The sequence below is a fragment of the Cricetulus griseus genome, assembly GCF_003668045.3.
Source record: "Cricetulus griseus strain 17A/GY chromosome 1 unlocalized genomic scaffold, alternate assembly CriGri-PICRH-1.0 chr1_0, whole genome shotgun sequence".
Taxonomy (NCBI): Eukaryota; Metazoa; Chordata; class Mammalia; order Rodentia; family Cricetidae; genus Cricetulus; species Cricetulus griseus.
The window spans coordinates 52470581-52489342 of NW_023276806.1; the positions used below are offsets into that span (position 1 = coordinate 52470581).

Sequence of the window (18762 nt, forward strand, 5' to 3'; positions counted from 1 at the left end):
TAACTTCACTTCAGGGGGTCTCATGTCCTCTTCTGACTTCCACAGGCACAGCACTCATATGAACATACTTCTCCTCCATCAGCTACACACAGACACATACTGAAAAATAATTTAAGGGCTGGAGAGATGGTTCAGTGGTTAAGAGCACTGGCTGCTGTTCCATGGTGGCTCACAGCCATTTATAATGAGATCTGGAGCCCTCTTCTGGCATGCAGCTAGAACACTGTATACATAATAAATAAATAAATGTTAAAAAAAAAAAAGTAGGAAAAGAAAGAAGGGGGTGATGGAGGAGGATGGTCCAACAGTGAAAAGTGTTTGCCACTGAGTGTGATGACCTGATCCTTAGGACCCACATGATGGATGGGCAGAATGTATTCTTGCAAGTTGTTCCCTTCTTCATGCACCATTGTGATTCGTATGTACACACACATACACACAAATAATAATTTAAAAATGTGTTAATAGTATTATACTCTAAATTTTTACTTAAGTATACCTTCTATAGATAAATGTTTAATGAATTTAATTTTATTTCAGAACCTTGCAAGGAAACCAGATTAAGTCAATTACACAGAAAGCATTCATTGGTCTTGAATCCCTTGAGTATTTGTAAGTATTTCATATATAGTTACTTACTGTATAATCTTTGTGTTGGGTGTGATGGTGCCTGCCTTTAATCGCAGTCTTTAGGAAGCAGAGACAGGCAAATCTTCCTGAATTACAGGCCAGCCTAGTCTATATAGCAAGTTTTAAGCCAGATAGTGTTGCATACTGAGACTGCCTCACAAAACAACCTTTGTTGTCAATGGGAGGTGTTCATGGGCATTTATGTAGCTTCACTGTAGAAATGGTTACTGAGGTTGCATTTTCTCTTGTTTTCAGAGATTTGAACAACAATGCTATAACGTCTATCCAAGAAAATGCTTTTTCTCAGACTCACTTAAAGGAACTGTAAGTAATTTTTTTCTCTTTTAATTGTTAGTGCTTATTATATGTAAAGTATACCATTTTTGTGCCTGGTGCAGATAGAAGGCCAGGGGAGGTCATCGGGTCCTCTGGAACTGGAGTTACAGATGATTGTGAACCACCATGTGGGTGATAGAAATTGAACCTGGGTCTTTGGGAAGAGCAGACAGTCTTCTTTTTTTGAGACAGGGCCTCAAAATCACCAAGATCCACCTGCCTCTGTCTCTCAAGTGCTGGGATTAAAGGGGTGCATCACCACTGTCCGGCTGCAGTGTTCTTAATCACTGAGCCATCTCTCCAGCCCCTCATTATCTATAAAGAAAAGGTGACTCATATGTTTTCAGAAGCCTATGACTTAAGCAAGAGATATAGAAGCGTTAACACTGAGTTGCTTCAGTGGTGGTGTCATTTAGAGATACCCAGCACTGAACAGTCAGGAGTGTGTGCTACCACCTGTGTGCTGCTGTGCTCACAAGTGGGATCCTTAGCTCCACTCCTGGGCTCCAATGTGTACTTTACTTTCTGGACTATCAGAAATGTGTCTGTAGTTCTTACCCCAGGATTGGGTTAAGGTGGGTAGCAGTTGATTTTGTTCTTTTACTTTGTGAAATTAATCCAGGATTTTGTGTTATTAATTTCAGTGTATTTAAACTACTAAAATGGTCAAAAACTTTAAATGCTAAAATAGAAAAAGATAGTGTTTTATATTTTTTACACATATAATTTTTAAAGTAAATTTTTAAATGGGTATGGTGTTTTGCCTACATGTATGTCTGTGTACTATGTATGTGTCTGGTGCCTGTGGAGTCCAGAAAAGGGTGTCAGATCCTCTGGAATTGATGTTACAGACAGTTGTGAGCAGCCATGTGGGTGCTGGGGAACTGAACCCAGGTCCTGAAAAAGCAGTGCTTTTAACCACTGAGCTATTTCTCCAGCACCTTCTGTATAATTTTTAAAAATTGCCTTTTTAAAAAAATTATGTGTATGTGTCTGAGTGTATGTAAGTGTACTACATGCATGCCTGATTTCATGGAGGTCAGAAGAAGGCATCAGATCCCCTGGAACTGGAGGTACAGGTGGCTGTGGTATGCCTTGGGGGTGCTGGGCAACAAGTTCAGGTCCTCTGTAAGAGTGGTAAGAGTTCTTAACTGCCAAGTCATCTCTCTAGTCCCTAAAATTGGTTTTATTAGTTTAGAGAATTTTCTGAGTGAAGGGAGTTAGCTAGGAAACATTATTAATTTAAACTGTGGTGTTGGAAATCAGTATTTTAAATGCTGTGGGTAGGGGCTACTCAAAGGGCATTAGTAGAATCAGTTCACGACAAGACAGTGATAAAAATGAAGAGAAAGTTTGTAGGAATTTTTACAACAATTTGATATTATTATGACTTTTGTAGTAGTTTACAGAAGTCTTAGTTTTAGGACAGTGACATAGTTCAATGAATAATGGTGTCTGCCTTCAAGCCTCACAATCTTGAGTTTGGTACCAGAACCCACATGATGGAAGATCTGACTCCTACAAATTGTCCTCTTGACTTCTACATAAGTGCATGGCATGTAGCCAGGCATGATAGCAAAGGTTTTTAATCCCAGCACTGAGGAGGCAGAGGCAGGTGGATCTTTATGAGTTCCACACGAGTCTGGTCTACATAGTGAGTTTCAGGACAGTCAGGATTATGTAGAGACCCCTGTCGTCTGGTCTCCCCCTACAAAGAGCATGGTGTGTATATGCTATCCTGTCCCCACACACATCTGTGTACACATATATGTTAAATAAAAATCTAAACAAATTTATTTTAAAGTCCTGATTCCTAATAGTTTGGAAAATTTAAAAACTGTTTCTTACTACAGATTGAGATATACTCTGTTCCTTAAAACTTGTAACAGTAGACAAATTGCTTAGCTGGAAACTCAGTGTTCTCTCAGAATGGGAGTAGTGGGTCTCTAGGATTATGTGAAGTTACAGTGAAATAATTTGTTTACAAAGATCATTCATCATCCATTGTGTACTGTATTGGATCATGGTCTCTTTTTAAATTATTTATTTTTATTTATTGTGCATTGGTGTTTTGCTGGCACGTATGTCTGTGTGAGGGTGCCTGATCCCCTGGAACCAGAGTTACAGATAGTTATAAGCTGCCATGTGAGTGCTGGGAATTGAACCTGGGTCCCCTGGAAGAGCAGCCAGTACTCTTAACCCCTGAGCCATTTCTCCAGCCCCCATGGTCTCTGTTCATACCTCATTGTATCAAGGAAGATAAAGAATTAAAACAGTAAGGGTTAGGAATGTAGCTTGGTTGGTAAGGTGCTTGCCCAGCATGTACAAGGTCCTGAGTTTATTCCCCAGCACTCCAAAACAGTGATAACAAAAATAGAATAAAATATGTTTTAAACAAAGAATAAATAGGTGTAGAATATCTTATAGAGTAGTAAATTTTCTGAAGAAAGAAAATATGTCAGATAGTAAAGTGACAGGGATTGTTGTTTTAAACTGGTAAGGATAGACTGGGAAGTATAGCATACTGAACAAGGCTTTCTCTGTCTGTTTTTTTTTTTGTTTTTTTTTTTTTGTTTTTTTTTTTTTTTTGTGTTTTGAGACAGGGTTGTCTTGGAACTCACTGTGTAGATCAGGCCAGTGTGGGATTCATAGGGATCCTATTGCCTCTTCTTCCCCAGTGCTGGGATTAGAGGTGTGTGCAACCATGCCCAGCTTTGAACAAGGATTTTCATGAAATGAGGTGACACACATGTGAATATTGAGTGGAACTGTCTAGGTAGGAAAGATCAAGTGAGTTGAGGTCAGACAGTTCTGTATCATGTCAGGTTTGTAAAACAAGAGGAATTTGTTACAGTCTCTTCCTCCATCCCCCACCCCCAAATTAGGAAATATTGGAGGATTTTGAGAGACTGCAGAGCACTGAGCCAGGCACATAGTAAAAAATCAAATGACTAATATCAACAACAAAAATCAAAATACTATGAAAACCTGAACTATGGATGTGAGTAGTTGGTAAAATACTTGCCCAGCATGTATGTAACTCTGGGTTATATAGTTCCCTTGCATTATATTAACCAGGTGTGTGATACATGCCTGTAATCCCAACACTCAAGATACGGAGGCAGGAGGATTAGAAGTTTAAAATCATCCTCAACTATCTATCAAGTGTCAGCCTGGGATACATAAGACCCTGCCTCAAAACTCTTTGGAAAATGATTATTAATTATTTTTTTGCTATGTCATAAAAATTGGAGAGATCTTGTAGATAATTGGATTTATTTCTAGGTTTAGCTAATTTGTAAGGATTCAGTTTAACTGCAAATCAGTTTATCTTTTTTCTTTCAGCATAATTTGAGGGTCAGCAAGAAGAGAGCCTAGTTTAACATATGCTTTGGATAGTAGGCAGTTTAGTTTTAATACAGAGTTTCAGTAGGGAGGTGGTGAACAGGTGACAAGTATGAATTAACTTCAGTCAGGCTCCTGACTCTTCTAGGCCTGTCTGTGTACTTTTTTGGGGGTAGAGTGGGGTGGGGATAGGGTCTCACAGAGCTCAGCCTGCCTCTGCTTCGTGAGTACTGGGATTAAAGTCATATAGCACTATGACCCGGTCTGTCTAGTATTTTCTGTTATATTTAAAACCTTGCTGAGTCTAAAAGTTAAGCAAGGGGTTTCCCATGCTCATTCTGGGTATCCTTAGATAACTGATTGTGTTTTTCTTCTGTACCATTCCCCAGGTAATGTTTGGTCACTTTGGCCTGCCTTTAAGCAAGAATCTTTCTAGGGTGTTTTAAGGAGAATTCTCCTTAGTTCTGGGGTTATTGCTTAGTAATGTGCCACCTGCTGATTCCCACCTTCTTTTTCTTTGGCTAAAAATTCCATTTGCTGTTGGCTTTAATTGGAATTGAGCCCAGCTTCTTTCCTATGTTGTAAAATCTCATTGCAGTGATATCTGTGCCTGTGAGATGGTCTTAAATACACTCTGCCTCATGATGCTTTAACAAGTATCATTGAGTAACTTTTTCTTTTTTTTTTAAAGGTTTATTTATTTATTATGTGTACAGTGTTCTGTCTGCATGTTGCCTGTAGGTCAGAGGAGGGCACCAGATCTCATTACAGATGGTTGTGAGCCACCATGTGGTTGCTGGGAATTGAACTCAGGACCTTTGGAAGAACAAGCAGTGCTCTTAATCACTGAGCCATCTCTCCAGCCCTCAGTAACTTTTTCTTTAACAGTTATGGTATTGCAGCACGGATATGATCAGATTGATCACTGGACCTCTCACCCAGGACTCCCAAAAGTGTACTTCCAAATGTACACTTTTGAAACCTTTGTCTTTATTCCTGACTGACTGATTGGGGATCCAATGGTGAGTCAGGCTAGTGAACCATTGCTTTGGACAAACATCCATTGGAGCTGGGAAGGAAAGATTCTGATTGTTCAGATTCCAAGTGCAGTTTCTAAAGCTGGGGCCAAGTGCACCATTCTTAAGGAGGCACCTGCTCTGCTGGAGGTCTTCCTGGGCCTCTTTCCTGAGTGGAGATTGTTTCCTGACTCCCTGGTAGAGATATTCTTTGTACTCTGTAGATTCATTCTGTTTTTTTGATTGGATTCTGCTTCTCCTACAGAAACTTTTCTGTCCTATGGAAACCCTGGCAATAACATGTTCTGCTAACTTTGCCCACTTCCTTAATTAGTGGAACTTTATTGTTCTCTTTTGGGGAACTTAAGGGCTCACTGTACTGTTTCCCCATAAGATAACTACCTTCACATTGCTGTTTCTCTTTTTCCTCTTAACCACTAGTTCCCTTGAATCTTTTGATATGTCTTTCTTTTTTTTTTTTTTAAAGATTTTATTTATTTATTTATTTATTTATGTATACAACATTCTGTTTCCATGTATATCTGCACACCAGAAGAGGGCACTAGATTCCATTACAGATGGTTGTGAGCCACTATGTGGTTGCTGGGAATTGAACTCAGGACCTCTGGAAGAGCAGTCAGTGCTCTTAACCTCTGAGCCATCTCTCCAGCCCTTGATATGTCTTTCTGAAAATCCTCCTTCATTTGTCCGTCTACCTCTGTCATACCGTATCCCACTTTATCTGCTTCACTGTCAGGCCACCTCCACTGTGGACTCCCAGACTCCCAAATAGCTGTGTGAATCTAAAAATACTGAATGGAAGTACTATTTTATCTATACTTGGATGGACTTTGGTGATACCCAGACAGCTCCTAGGTTTTCATGTAACCTCTCTTAGATTATATGTCATGGCAAAATAATTTTTTTTAATTTTTAAAAACTTTTATTAGCATATATTGATTATACTTAGTAGGCTTCATTATGGCATTTTCATACATGTATGTAATATAATTTGATCATTTCCTAACCTCTTTATCCTTTTATACCTCACCACTTTCATTAATCCTCTTCCCAAGTAGCTCCATATCTATTTTTATGACCCAATGAGTGTCATTAGGGTTGTTTGGAAGCATTTTTCTCCATCCCCCAACAACCATTAACGTTGTGTAAATTCTCAGATGGCAGAAAAAGTGAGTGTTCACTCAAAAAGGAAGAATGAGCAAGAGCAACCTTTTGATGTTCTGAGCCCTTTTTATATGGGGGCCTCTGTTTTAGGATTTCTGTTGCTGTGAAGAGACACTATGATATGACAGTTCTTATAAAGGAAAACATTTAATTGGGGCTGGCTTACAGTTTCAGAGGTTTAGTCTATCATGGTGGGACATGGCAGCATGCAAGCAGACATACTTCTGGGAAGGAGCTGAGAGTTCTACATTGTGATCTGCAGGCATCAGAAGGAGATTGTGACACTAGTCCCAACTTGAACATAAAGACCTCAAAGCCGGCCTCCACAGTGGCACACTTCCTCCAACAAGGCCACACCTCCTAATAGTGCCACTCCATAAGGGCCAAGCCTTCAAACTCATGAGTCTATGGAGGCTACCCCTATTCAAACCACCTCAGTCTCATTGTGTTGACCTGGCTGGCTTTGAATTCCTAGGTTCAAGAGTTCCTTTTGCCTCTCTCCCAAGTAGTTGAGACTTTAGGAATATGCTATAACACCTGACTCTGCCTGAAAAATCTCTTTTCTTAAAAAAGGAAGCATTAAACTAATTAGGTTTATTTGATATGTTATCTGGGAAATGTCAATTAAGTGATACTAAACATTCTGTAGGTTAAAATAAATACTTCATTTGAAATTTTTTTCAAGTTCTTAGAAATTTGTTCATAGTTCATGCTATCTGTTGTAATGTTAGCAGTCATAATTTTGATATTTTGTTTGCCACAGAAATAATTGCTTAATAAACATACCATTAACCACATCTTCCCATGAACCTCTTTGAAACAGAAGCATTTTTTTTTGGTATTAATATTGTTTGCAAAAACTTTCAGAAACAAATCAGAGTAAAATATAATTTCATTGATGACAAAGGTTCATGGAGAGGATTCAGACAAGTACAGGTTTCTGATAATTTATGATGACAACACTGGTAATCATACCGCTGCATTCAGAACTTGTAGAATTCTGATGAAGGAATTATGAAATCATTATCCAGAGATAAAGCAAGAATTACTTATGGGGCTAGAGAGATGGCTCAATGGTTACGAACATTGGCTGCCCTTCCAAAGGACTCTCCTTCAATTTCTAGCACCTATATGGCAGTTCGCAGCTGTCTGTAACTCTAGTCCTAGGGGATTGCATGCCCTTTTTTGACCTCTGAGGGTACCAGGCATGTATTTGATACAGAGGCATATATATACAGACAAAATACCCAAACACATAAAAAATAAAACATTTAAAAAAAAGAATTAATTATGGGGCTTGAACTTAGTGGTACATGTCTTTAATCCCAGAACTCAGGTGGGGGCAGTTGGATCTCTGTGATTTCCAGGCCAGCCTGGTTTACAGAGTGAATTCTAGACTGATCAGGGCCTTAAGACCATGCCTCAATAATAGTGATGATGGTGATGATGACGACGATGACGACGATGATGACGACGACGACGACGACTGAACCAGTAAAGTTCTTTAATGTTCTCTTTCCAGATTTAAGGATTTTTCTTAAGCTTCCTGTGACTTGGAGCAAGTTAGCAAAATATATCTTTGGCTGTGTGTGTGTGTGTGTGTGTGTGTGTGTGTGTGTGTGTGTGTGTGTATGAGAGAGAGAGAGAGAGAGAGAGAGAGAGAGAGAGAGAGAGAGAGCGAGAGAGAGCTTTTTCTCTTATCTGCGCTCTCTAGAATTCAGAAACTTAGTGGGCATCATTATTTTCTTAGTACTACAGTTCTTATGTAAAGTGAATTGGAATATATTCCCCTTTAACAGTACACAGTTGGAGAGTTTGACTGGAATGTCATATTTGAATGGTATATAAAGTCAAGTATGACTAGAGAGTTTTGAGGAACTCAGGTTAACCTTAAGGCATCGATATTTATAAAGCTCCTAAAAAACTTAAAAGTTTTTCCTTATAAGTAAGCACGATCTGGCTGTCCCACAAACTTCTGAGTATTTTGAGAGCCTCTAGGACAGAAGGATTCCCTGAAAGTAAATACTAGCAGTTATGTCTGGTGGTCAGTTCCTGGCTTGGCTTCCTAGCCTGCTAAGAGACTTTGAAAAGTTCCAGCAAAGCAAATTTCAGAAGGCCTCTGTGGCCAAGCACTATTCTCACTGCACTATAAATAAATAAAGCTAATGGGACCCGACTTAATTTTTAAACAAGAGTAAAGGGGAAGGAGTGGTTGTAGAGAGAGAATTGTTTCTTGGAAAGTTATAGTGTGTGCCCTTTGTGGTTTCTGTAGTACACATTTTGTCGGTCTTTACTGAGTTCTTAGTCCTCTAGTTTGCTCTTGTACCTCTCTCCAGCTTTCTGAGATGATGTTTCCATTTTTCTCCATCATTATGACTTGGTACATAATAAAACAGCCTTTTGCCAAAGTTTTTAGTAGCTGTAATCATCAATCTTATATAGCCTACCTTCTTGCATGTTGCTGGGTGTAAACTGGGGAAAATTGACAGTTGCAAAGATTCATCTTAACTCTGAAGGTGCTTTGAGATAAGCGTCTAAGAATCTTCGTAGCTTTTGTTTTTTTGAGACAGGGTTTCTCTGTGTAACCCTGGTTGTCCTGGAATTCTCTCTGTAGACCAGACTGGCTTTGAACTCAAGGAGATCCTCCTGCCTCAGCCTGGGATTAAAGGCACGTGCCACTTTGCCCAACTTCATAGAAGTTTCTTTCACTTCTGTTTCTTTTGCTTTCTACTCCTCACACACCAACTTTGCCTACAAGAGCCTAACAGTACACACACGCACGCACGCACGCACGCACGCACGCACGCACGCACTCACACACGCACACAGTTTCCCAAAAGTGTATGAGTACTACATAATAAAATATTAATGAAAAATCTTTTAATTTATATGTAATGCTCTCACGAGCCTCAAAATACTTATGTAAAGAATGAGGAGGAATGCCAAAAAGCATAAAAATCTTAGTAAGTACAGACTTAAAAATGTTTTAAGAGCTGGGTAGGTGGTTTAAGAGGTGAAAGCACTTTCTAGGCTCCCAGGCAGATGACCTGAGTTGGATTCCTAGATCAGTGGAAGGAGAGAACCTCCACACATGCACTCTGGCATGACCCCCCACTTCCACCAAGTTAAGAACAGAATATTTCAGTCATACACAAAGAATAAGGTGTAGTGTTCCCCAAATTGTTTGCTTTCTCTGCCAAAAGATCATGGAGAGAAAACACTGATTCTTCAAAGGGATCTATTTTATAGACCACATTTATTTTTAAGTGGCTCTTACTCTAAGTCAAAGTATTACATTGCCAGAGGGCTGAAGTGCTTTCAGTGTTGATGAAATAATTTGAAAATAACAATATTCTTACCACAATAAAACTCTTCAGTGCTTCAAAATCTGTGATTAACCTTTGCCCATGATTCAAGATTTTAAGCCTCAGGAATATAATGATGGTACATGACTATCCACGTGCCTTTCACGTGGATGTACCAGTTATTAGCCTTCTCTTTCTTTTCTCACTCACTATTGCACTCTCTACACATACATAGTTTTTGTGTATACACTGTAGGTGTAAAAGTCTTTTATTGTTTTCAGGCCGTTTAAAAGTTGTAGAAAGACAGTAAGGGGCAGAGTTGGCTCACTGGTTAAGAGCACTTGTTTTGCAGAGAACCCAGGTTTGGTTCTCCTCACTCACATGATAGCTCACAACCACCTGTTTTCTCCAGTGCAGGGGATGTGATACCCTCTTCAAACCTGCTCAGGCATTAGGCCCACACTCGGTACATATACATATACATTAAAATAAAAAGTATAGACATCATGATACTTCACTCCTAAATAGCTTGGCACGTATTTCCTAAAAAAACGGACATTTTTTACATAGCTACAGTATCATTTTCATACTCAATGAAATTAACATTTACAAATTTTAATATTTAGTAGATTGCTCATCTTCAAATTTTCTCAATATCAGAAATATCACCCTGGCTGGCGATGCAGCTTAGTAGGTAAAGTGCTTCCCTGGCATCCCCAGCACCTCATTAAACCAGATGTGGTGTTGCACACCCACCTGTAATCCCAGCATTTGGGAGGTGGAAGAACAAAGACTAGAAGTTCAAGGTCATCCTTGACTACACAGTGAGCTAAAAGCTAACCTGGAATATATGAGTCCCTGTCTCAAACAAACAAAACACACATATGTATACACACACACATATAGTATATACACATGCATATCCCTCCCTGTTTAGAACTCCCACCCCTAAACAAGAATCGTGTGTCGGTGGGTGTCATGGTATATATCTGAGATTGTAAGTTTGAGGCCAGCCTGGGTAGTATAGTGACTCTGTCTCAGAACAAGCAAACATGCATGCATATATGCATTTCATTCCATTGCAATGGCTCTTTACTTGTCTTTAAAATGGTTCTGTTGTCCTTCAGTCTTTTTTGATGTTTTTCATAACACTGTCATATTATTCAGGCTGTCTAAATTTGTTTTCCTACACTTGGATGAACTTTTTTGACAAACAAATGCATTAATGTGTAGCAAAGTTATGCTGAAGAAACTAAAGCTAAAATGAAAGGTACTCTTCCTTTCTTTCTGCAGTGTTCTGAATACAAGCAGTTTGCTCTGCGATTGTCATTTGAAGTGGCTACTTCAGTGGCTGGTGGATAACAACTTTCATCACTCTGTGAATGTAAGCTGTGCACATCCTGAATGGTTAGCGGGGCAAAGCATCCTGAATGTGGACCTGAAAGATTTTGTCTGTGGTTCGTATTTTTGTTTTAAAATTTTACAACTTCTGTTAACTGTTGTAACAATAAAATAAAGAAGATGAACCAAAGCAAACAAACAAACAAAACCCCACCCCAAATGGCTTTTGACAGCCCATCTTATGACCTTGTGGTGGTGTTCTCCAAACCATGTTTCATTGATTACTTTTGCAAATCCAGGCTGCATTTTGTGTTCTTTGACTTAGTATTTCACAAACAGTTGTTTTCCTTACTGTTCTTGTTTGTATTAACTCAAGGACCCTCTCAGTGCTGCCTTTTCAACGGCTTTAAGTGGTAATGTGAATGTTGGCTTTAACTTGAAGGGGATTATTAACTTTAGGATACAGCAGGATTCTGAATCAATAAGTATTTTTTTCATGTGAAGACTTTTAGTAGAATTTGAAAGAACCACCAAGAAAAATTTTGAAAAGGCATTAGTTTATGTGGCCATCAGCAATGTTATAATTTTAAGTGTATAACAGTATGTGTTTGTAATCATCAATGTCAGTTTTTGGGTGCAGTTTCTTAGTGAAAGTACAAACAACTTAAGAAAGTCAGTTCTCTCTTTCCACCTTGGGGGTGTTCAGGGAGCAAGTTTATGTCATTAGGCTTGATGGCAAACTCTTTAACACCACTGAGCCATTTCATTGGCCCAAATGCAATTTCTTTTCTTTCTTTTATTTTTTTAAAGATTAATCTGTCTTTATTTTATGTGTATAGGTGTTTTGCCTGATACATGTTTGTGCGCTATGTGCTGGGAACTGAACCTGGGTACTTTGTAAGAACACCTAGTGCTCTTAACTGCTCTCAAGCCCCTTTACATAACTTCTTCGTTGGACTGGAACTCAGACATCTGCCTGCCTCTGCTTGCTAAGTGCTGAGATTAATGGTGTATGCCACCACTCTGCTTCATACTATATGTTTTATAGGATTCCAGTTATACCTTTTAAGGCACAATGAATGTTACTTAGTAAAGATACTGGTTCAGGATTTCTCTAACAGCTTCTCTGAATCCATAGTGTTGTTATTTATGAATCCGTGGCGCTCTTGCCAGTCCTAAACCAGTTTTCACTTGTGCATTTATCTTGTTTGAATTCTTCACCATTTTAATGTTGCAGCTATATACAAAGTAATCTCAAATCATGTATTTATTAATAGTTTCCATGAAAAAAGAGTAAGTTTATATTCCCATTTTCTGTATTATACAGAAAGGATAATGGTTATTATAAGCATTTTGTATATGTATCATTATATATGGGATATACATATCATTATGTGTGTGTATATACATGGTATGGTAGGATAGAACTTACCTTGAAATTCTTATGTAAGGTTTCTCTCCTCCTCTATCTCCACCCATTGGTAATGCTTAGGAAATACATGTAAGCACCTAAGAGCCTGAGGGATGGTAAAAAGAGTACTGTGTGCTGACATCCAGAACCTGAGTTCCAGTCCACCTTCTCTCTGCCTAATGTCTTTGAGCAAAACTGTTTAACTAGAGTTCATTTTCCTTACCTTTAAGCCAGGGATTAGATGGGGCTGGAGAGATGGCTGAGCAGTTAAGAGAACTGACTGCTCTTTCCAGAGAACCCGGGTTTGATTCCCATCACCCACATGGCAACTAACAACTGGCTGTAACTCCAAGATCTGACACCTTCATACAGACATACATGCAGGCAAAACGCCAGTGCAAATAAAATAAATTATTGAAAGCAAAACAAAGAAAAAAACAAAAAAACAAAAAACCAAAAAAAAACCTCTTTATAGTCTCCTTCAACTTAACCTGTGTGAATGAAGCTTATAGTTTTACAGTATTTGTTTTAAATTGAATCTAAAGTAAAAATAAGTAACTGACTTGGCCACTGTTGCATTTATTCCCTTTAGATGATTTTCTGAAGCCTCAAATAAGGACACATCCTGAAAGCACAGTTGCTTTAAGAGGTGTTAACGTGACTCTGACATGCACTGCAGTGAGCAGCAGTGATTCACCCATGTCCACTGTATGGCGCAAGGACAGTGAAATCCTGTATGATGTGGATGTTGAGAATTTTGTTCGTTATCGCCAGCAGGCTGGAGAAGCGCTGGAATATACTAGTGTCTTGCACCTCTTCAGTGTGAACTTCACAGATGAAGGGAAATACCAGTGTATTGTTACTAATCATTTTGGCTCTAATTATTCACAGAAAGCCAAACTGACTGTGAATGGTAAGGAATTGTGCTTGAAATATATATATTTCTAGAATATATGCCATGATATATGCCATGCTTATTAGGACATCCTGATGGGCAAAAGTACTTTAAAAAACTTTCTATATCTAAATTATAAGTCACTTGATCAAGAAAATTAGGTCATGCTCCATATTTGAAGGGAGCTCTTGGTGTTATTTTCTCTTGATTGTGGCATATGGAAGGGGTAGACTTTTGGATTACCCATATACTTAACTATCCTGTGGTGATATATTATTTATGATTTAATAAGGCCTACCTGAGGGTTCAGAATGCAAAGCTAGCCACAAGCCATAGAGGTCAGGCAGTGGTGATACAAACTTTTAATCCCAACAGCTATACTAGCTAGCCATGTAGCTAGTTGGTGGTGGCACACACCTTTAATCCCAGGACTCAGAAAACAGGCAGATAGATCTCTGTTATTCCAAGGCCACACTGAGCTACTTGAAATTGATCTAGTCCTAAAGAGCAACAGTTCACACAAGGGAGATCTCAGCACTTGGGATCCCATGCCTTTAATTCCAGGATTTGAGATGTATAAAAGGAAGAAGCAAAGGGTCTCATGAGAGAATTAATCTTCAGCCACATTGAGGAGAGCATAGCAGTCTGGGATTGCAGTCTGAGACTTGGTGGAGAGCAGTGCAGTTTGGAGATGCAATCAGAGGGACACAGTACCCCCTTCAGTCTGAGGTAGAGGTAAGAGCTAGTGGCTGGCTGCTTTGCTTTTCTCATCTTCAGCTTGAAGCTTGAACCCCAATGTCTGTCTCTGATACACTGTCCTACATTCTTTGCCCTAGGAGATGCTTACTTCCATTTCTGTTTCTTCTGAAGACATTCTTTTTTGTTGTTTTTTTGTTTTCCGAGACAGGGTTTCTCTGTGTAGCTTTGGAGCCTATCCTGGCACTCACTCTGGAGACCAGGCTGGCCTCGAACTCACAGAGATCTGCCTGCCTCTGCCTCCCGAGTGCTGGGATTAAAGGCAAGCACCACCAACGCCCAGCCTGAAGACATTCTTTTGACAGTCTTAATTTTCTTTACAAAATCACAATTTTCTGAAAACTATGAATTTTTTCTAATAAATTCACCATGTTTAGGACATCTCCAGGTCCAGTGGTCTCTATAGTTCTCTGGATATGGCCACAATCATTTTAAAAATAAAACTCTCCTAGTGGTTACTAAAAAGTTTTCCACAGTAGCTTGGTTTATTGTCTGTGAGATTGAGTTTTAGGCTGTGCGCAACCAAAAGATGTACTTGTGCCCTGCTCCTGTTTCCTTTTTTTAAATTTCTAGTGTTTAAAAAAGATTTTATTTTATTATTTTATGTGTATGAGTGGTTTGCCTTCATGTATGTCCATACCACATGCATGCCTGGTGGCCATGAAGGCCTGAAAGAGAGCATTGGAGTAACAGACAGTTGTGAGCTGCCATGTGGGTCTGGGAATTGAACCTGAGTCCTGCAAGAGCAATAAGTACTCTTAACTACCGAGACAACTCTCCAGCTCTGTACCCCACTCCCGTGTTTCATAAAAGAAGTTTTTAAAAGCATAATTCAAATGAACAAAAAAATCCCATGGTTCTCTCGACACCTGTTGATGTTAGATTAGGAAGGCTCATTTAACTTTCTAAATGAAAGAGTACTATTAAATATCAAGTTTTAAACTGGCTTTCAGGAAAGATTTTGGCTTTCTAATTTCGTTCCTCCTATAATATGGTCAGATAGTCATGGAGTCATGGTGTATAGTCTAGAAGTACTATGCTACTATGCTCCACATGTGCTGGTGAGACATAAGCTTTCAAAAGCTGGCTGGCTTCATCGTCAGTCCAGAGAATATGTTTTCTCAAAGAAATGGTGCATTACTTTATATTAGAATTTTGTCTGTTAGGTTATTAGATTTGTGTGCTTCTGCATGTTTTCCTTTTGTCTACTTTTTCTGTAATTTTTTTGAATAGAGATGCCATCTTTTCTGAAGACTCCAATGGATCTAACTATTCGCACTGGCGCCATGGCCAGATTAGAATGTGCTGCAGAGGGGCACCCTGCACCTCAGATTTCCTGGCAGAAAGACGGTGGCACTGATTTTCCTGCAGCCCGAGAAAGACGAATGCACGTCATGCCTGAGGATGATGTCTTCTTCATTGCCAATGTGAAGATAGAAGACATGGGAATCTATAGCTGCATGGCACAGAATATAGCAGGAGGCCTCTCAGCAAATGCCTCACTCACTGTGTTAGGTATGCTTACTTTGTTAAGACTGCTGCTTTACTGGAGCCTCTGAGAGCTAGGCATGGCCTTGAAAAGCAAGAAAAACAATTTGGAGGTTTTGTTGTGATTCTTTTACTTTTTTGTTCTTTTTCTTTTTTGGGGGGGGGCGTGTTTTGCTTTGTTTGTTTTTGTTTTTTGAGACAGAGTTTCTTTGTGTAGCCTTGGCTGTCCTGGAACATTCTCTGTAGACCAGGCTGGTCCAGAACTCACAGAGATCTGCCTCCTTCTACCTCATGGGTGCTGGGATTAATGGTGTGTGCTACTACCACCTGGCTAAAACATGTTTTTTATGTAACCCAAATCCAAGACAAATTATACTGGAGTTCAGTTCTCTGTTTTCTTAGATATTAGAGTTTTATGGGGTTGTCTTCTCCTCCCTCTATAAATAACCCCAGAGAACTCACTATGTGTTACAGGTGAGCCACTCTGATCTGATTGTCAAAAACCTTTAAAAGAAGTGTGTTAACTTAGAGGCTGAGGCAGAAGGATCAAGAATTCTAGGTCAGCTTATATAGTTGAACCTGCCTCAAAAACAGTAGAAATCCCCAGTATTAATGACTAGTAGCCCTGGCTTGTGAGTGTCAGCCCAGTGCTGTACTGAGCTAGTTAGTATCCCAGCCCTGCTTCAATTTCTTTTTGAGATACATCTTGTTAAGTTGCTGAGATGGATGTTAACTTGCAATCTTTTTACTCTGACCTCCTGAGTAGAATAGATGGGTTTACAGTCACCAGTTCATATTTAGATTTCCTTTTCTTTTTTGAGGCTTTTGTGTTTCTGAAACATTAACTGTTAAATCTTCATGAAAGTTCACATTTCATCATACTCTTAATAGTCTTAGTTCTATACAATTTAGAGTATCATTTTCCTAACTTAGTATTTTTCACTTCCTATTAGAGACACCCTCATTCATTAGACCTCTTGAGGACAAGACTGTCACCCGAGGTGAAACGGCAGTATTGCAGTGCATAGCTGGAGGGAGTCCTGCTCCTCGCCTCAATTGGACCAAAGATGATGGACCACTCTTAGTAACAGAACGACACTTCTTTGCTGCAGCTAATCAGCTTCTCATCATTGTAGATGCTGGGCTAGAAGATGCTGGAAAATATACTTGCATTATGTCTAATACTCTTGGGACAGAACGGGGACATATTTACTTAAATGTCATTTCATCCCCCAATTGTGACTCTTCTCAGAATAGCATTGGACATGAGGATGATGGTTGGACCACAGTTGGCATTGTTATCATTGTTGTGGTTTGCTGTGTCGTGGGTACTTCTTTGATCTGGGTCATTGTTATTTACCACATGAGAAGGAAGAATGAAGACTACAGTATCACAAATACAGGTAAGTGGTACCCAGATGACACATGCGTATTCTTAGGAATGTAGGATTTAGTAAAAGTTAAAAAGCTGGAGTACTGTGATTGATTACTTGATAAGAGGTATAAAGAAGTTTTTCTGATAAAATACCCAGTTTCTTTGAGATAACAACCTATGTGGGGAAATAGTTTTAGAAATTCATATATATATATATATATATATATATTATATATATATATATATTTCCCCCCCCAAATTTAGCTCTTAGAATTGTATTACAGATATATTTTCTTGTTCTTGATCTTTGTGTACCCCTGGCTATCAGCACTTGTTCTCTAGACCAGGCTGGCCTTAAACTTGGACATCTATCTGCCAGCCTCTGCCTCCAGAGTGCTGGGATTAAAGGCATGTGCCATCAAGCCCAGTTTGTTCTTTTTCTTTTAAGAGGATCTCAGTGTATGGCCCTGGCTGGCCTAGAACTCACAAACTGGCCTTGAGTTTGCAGTGATCCTTTGCCTCTACCTCCAGTGTGCTGGGATTACAGGTGTGGTGAAGCATGCCTAGCTGAGTTATATTTTGTTTTGTTTTGTTTTTGCTTTCTTTCCTTAGCATGTAAGGTTCATTTCCACCATATTCTGTTTTAGGGGAGAGTTGACCCCTTGTGAGTGAGTAGGTTTTTTACCCCACTACCCCAGGATCTGTAAGAGAGGGGGTCCAGGTAGAGAGATGGTGGAAGTGTAGCTATAGGTAAGATTTTATTCTTTTTTTTTTTTTTTTTTCTTTTGGTAACCCCTCACCCCCAGCCCTCTGATGGTAGTTCTGGGAGTGAACTCACAGCCTGTACATGTTAGGCAAGCACTTTATACTGCACCTACAAACCAAGTCACACTTGTAAAATGAGACTCTGAGAAGAATGTTAGGGAAGGATGAAGAGCTGTTAGGGTCCCAAGTGCATACTGTTCTCCAGGCCAGTGTCAAAGTGGAACACTTACAAAGTTGCCTTCTGAGTGTTGACTTTAACTGCCTGAGTTTGAGAGTTACAGATGTCTCTTTACAGAGGAACTTAATTTGCCTGCAGACATTCCCAGCTATTTGTCTTCCCAAGGAACACTGTCTGAACCACAGGAAGGCTACAGTAACTCTGAGGCAGGCAGTCATCAGCAACTTATGCCTCCTGCCAACGGATACATACACAAAGGCACCGAAGGTAGGCACTTTGCTGTTCATAGTTACAATTTCAGTCTGTTCTGGTGGGTTTATTGTTCAGTGTATAGTTTTCCCATGAGCCTGAAGCAATATCTTAAGATAAAACACTTAGAACATTTAACTACATGCAAAATTGAATGAAAATTGACTGTAAAGTCTTAACAAGAGAAGAAGGCCATCTTACAAAAGAAACACATTACCCTTAAACAGGAACTGAAGGACACAGCTGAGGCTCCTGGGTCTCTGTCAATACAAGAGGTTTTCTAGAAACTCCTTTCAAGTGTTTCTTACCCTTTTAGAGATGGGCATCCTTCAGATAACATCCAAAGGACATTTGGTTCTGCTGACAGGTAGATACTTAGTAAAGTTTAAAGGGAAAAATGACTTTCAGCCTATAATGGAGACTTCAGTCCCTAGTAAAGTGACTAGAACCTCCTCTTGCTTCCTCATCACACCCTCACTTCTGTAGG

The 18762-nt window shown here is 39.4% G+C and overlaps 1 protein-coding gene across 3 annotated transcripts in view; it reads left to right on the top strand.

Annotated features, from left to right (window-relative positions):
• The window catches only part of Lrig2 (leucine rich repeats and immunoglobulin like domains 2), a 58540-nt gene that overhangs the window by 29807 nt on the left and 9971 nt on the right, over positions 1-18762 (top strand). For 2 of the 3 annotated variants that reach the window (XR_004771728.1, XM_027393860.2), the window contains exons 10-16: positions 541-612; positions 886-954; positions 11111-11274; positions 13162-13482; positions 15454-15735; positions 16662-17111; positions 18144-18293. Coding sequence is in view for 2 of the 3 variants with exons in the window: in XM_027393860.2 (XP_027249661.1) it covers positions 541-612; positions 886-954; positions 11111-11274; positions 13162-13482; positions 15454-15735; positions 16662-17111; positions 18144-18293 (1508 nt within the window). In the remaining variant the exon portion in view is untranslated. The remainder of the gene's footprint in view (positions 1-540; positions 613-885; positions 955-11110; positions 11275-13161; positions 13483-15453; positions 15736-16661; positions 17112-18143; positions 18294-18762) is intronic. The other variant, XM_027393861.1, reaches the window with a different exon arrangement.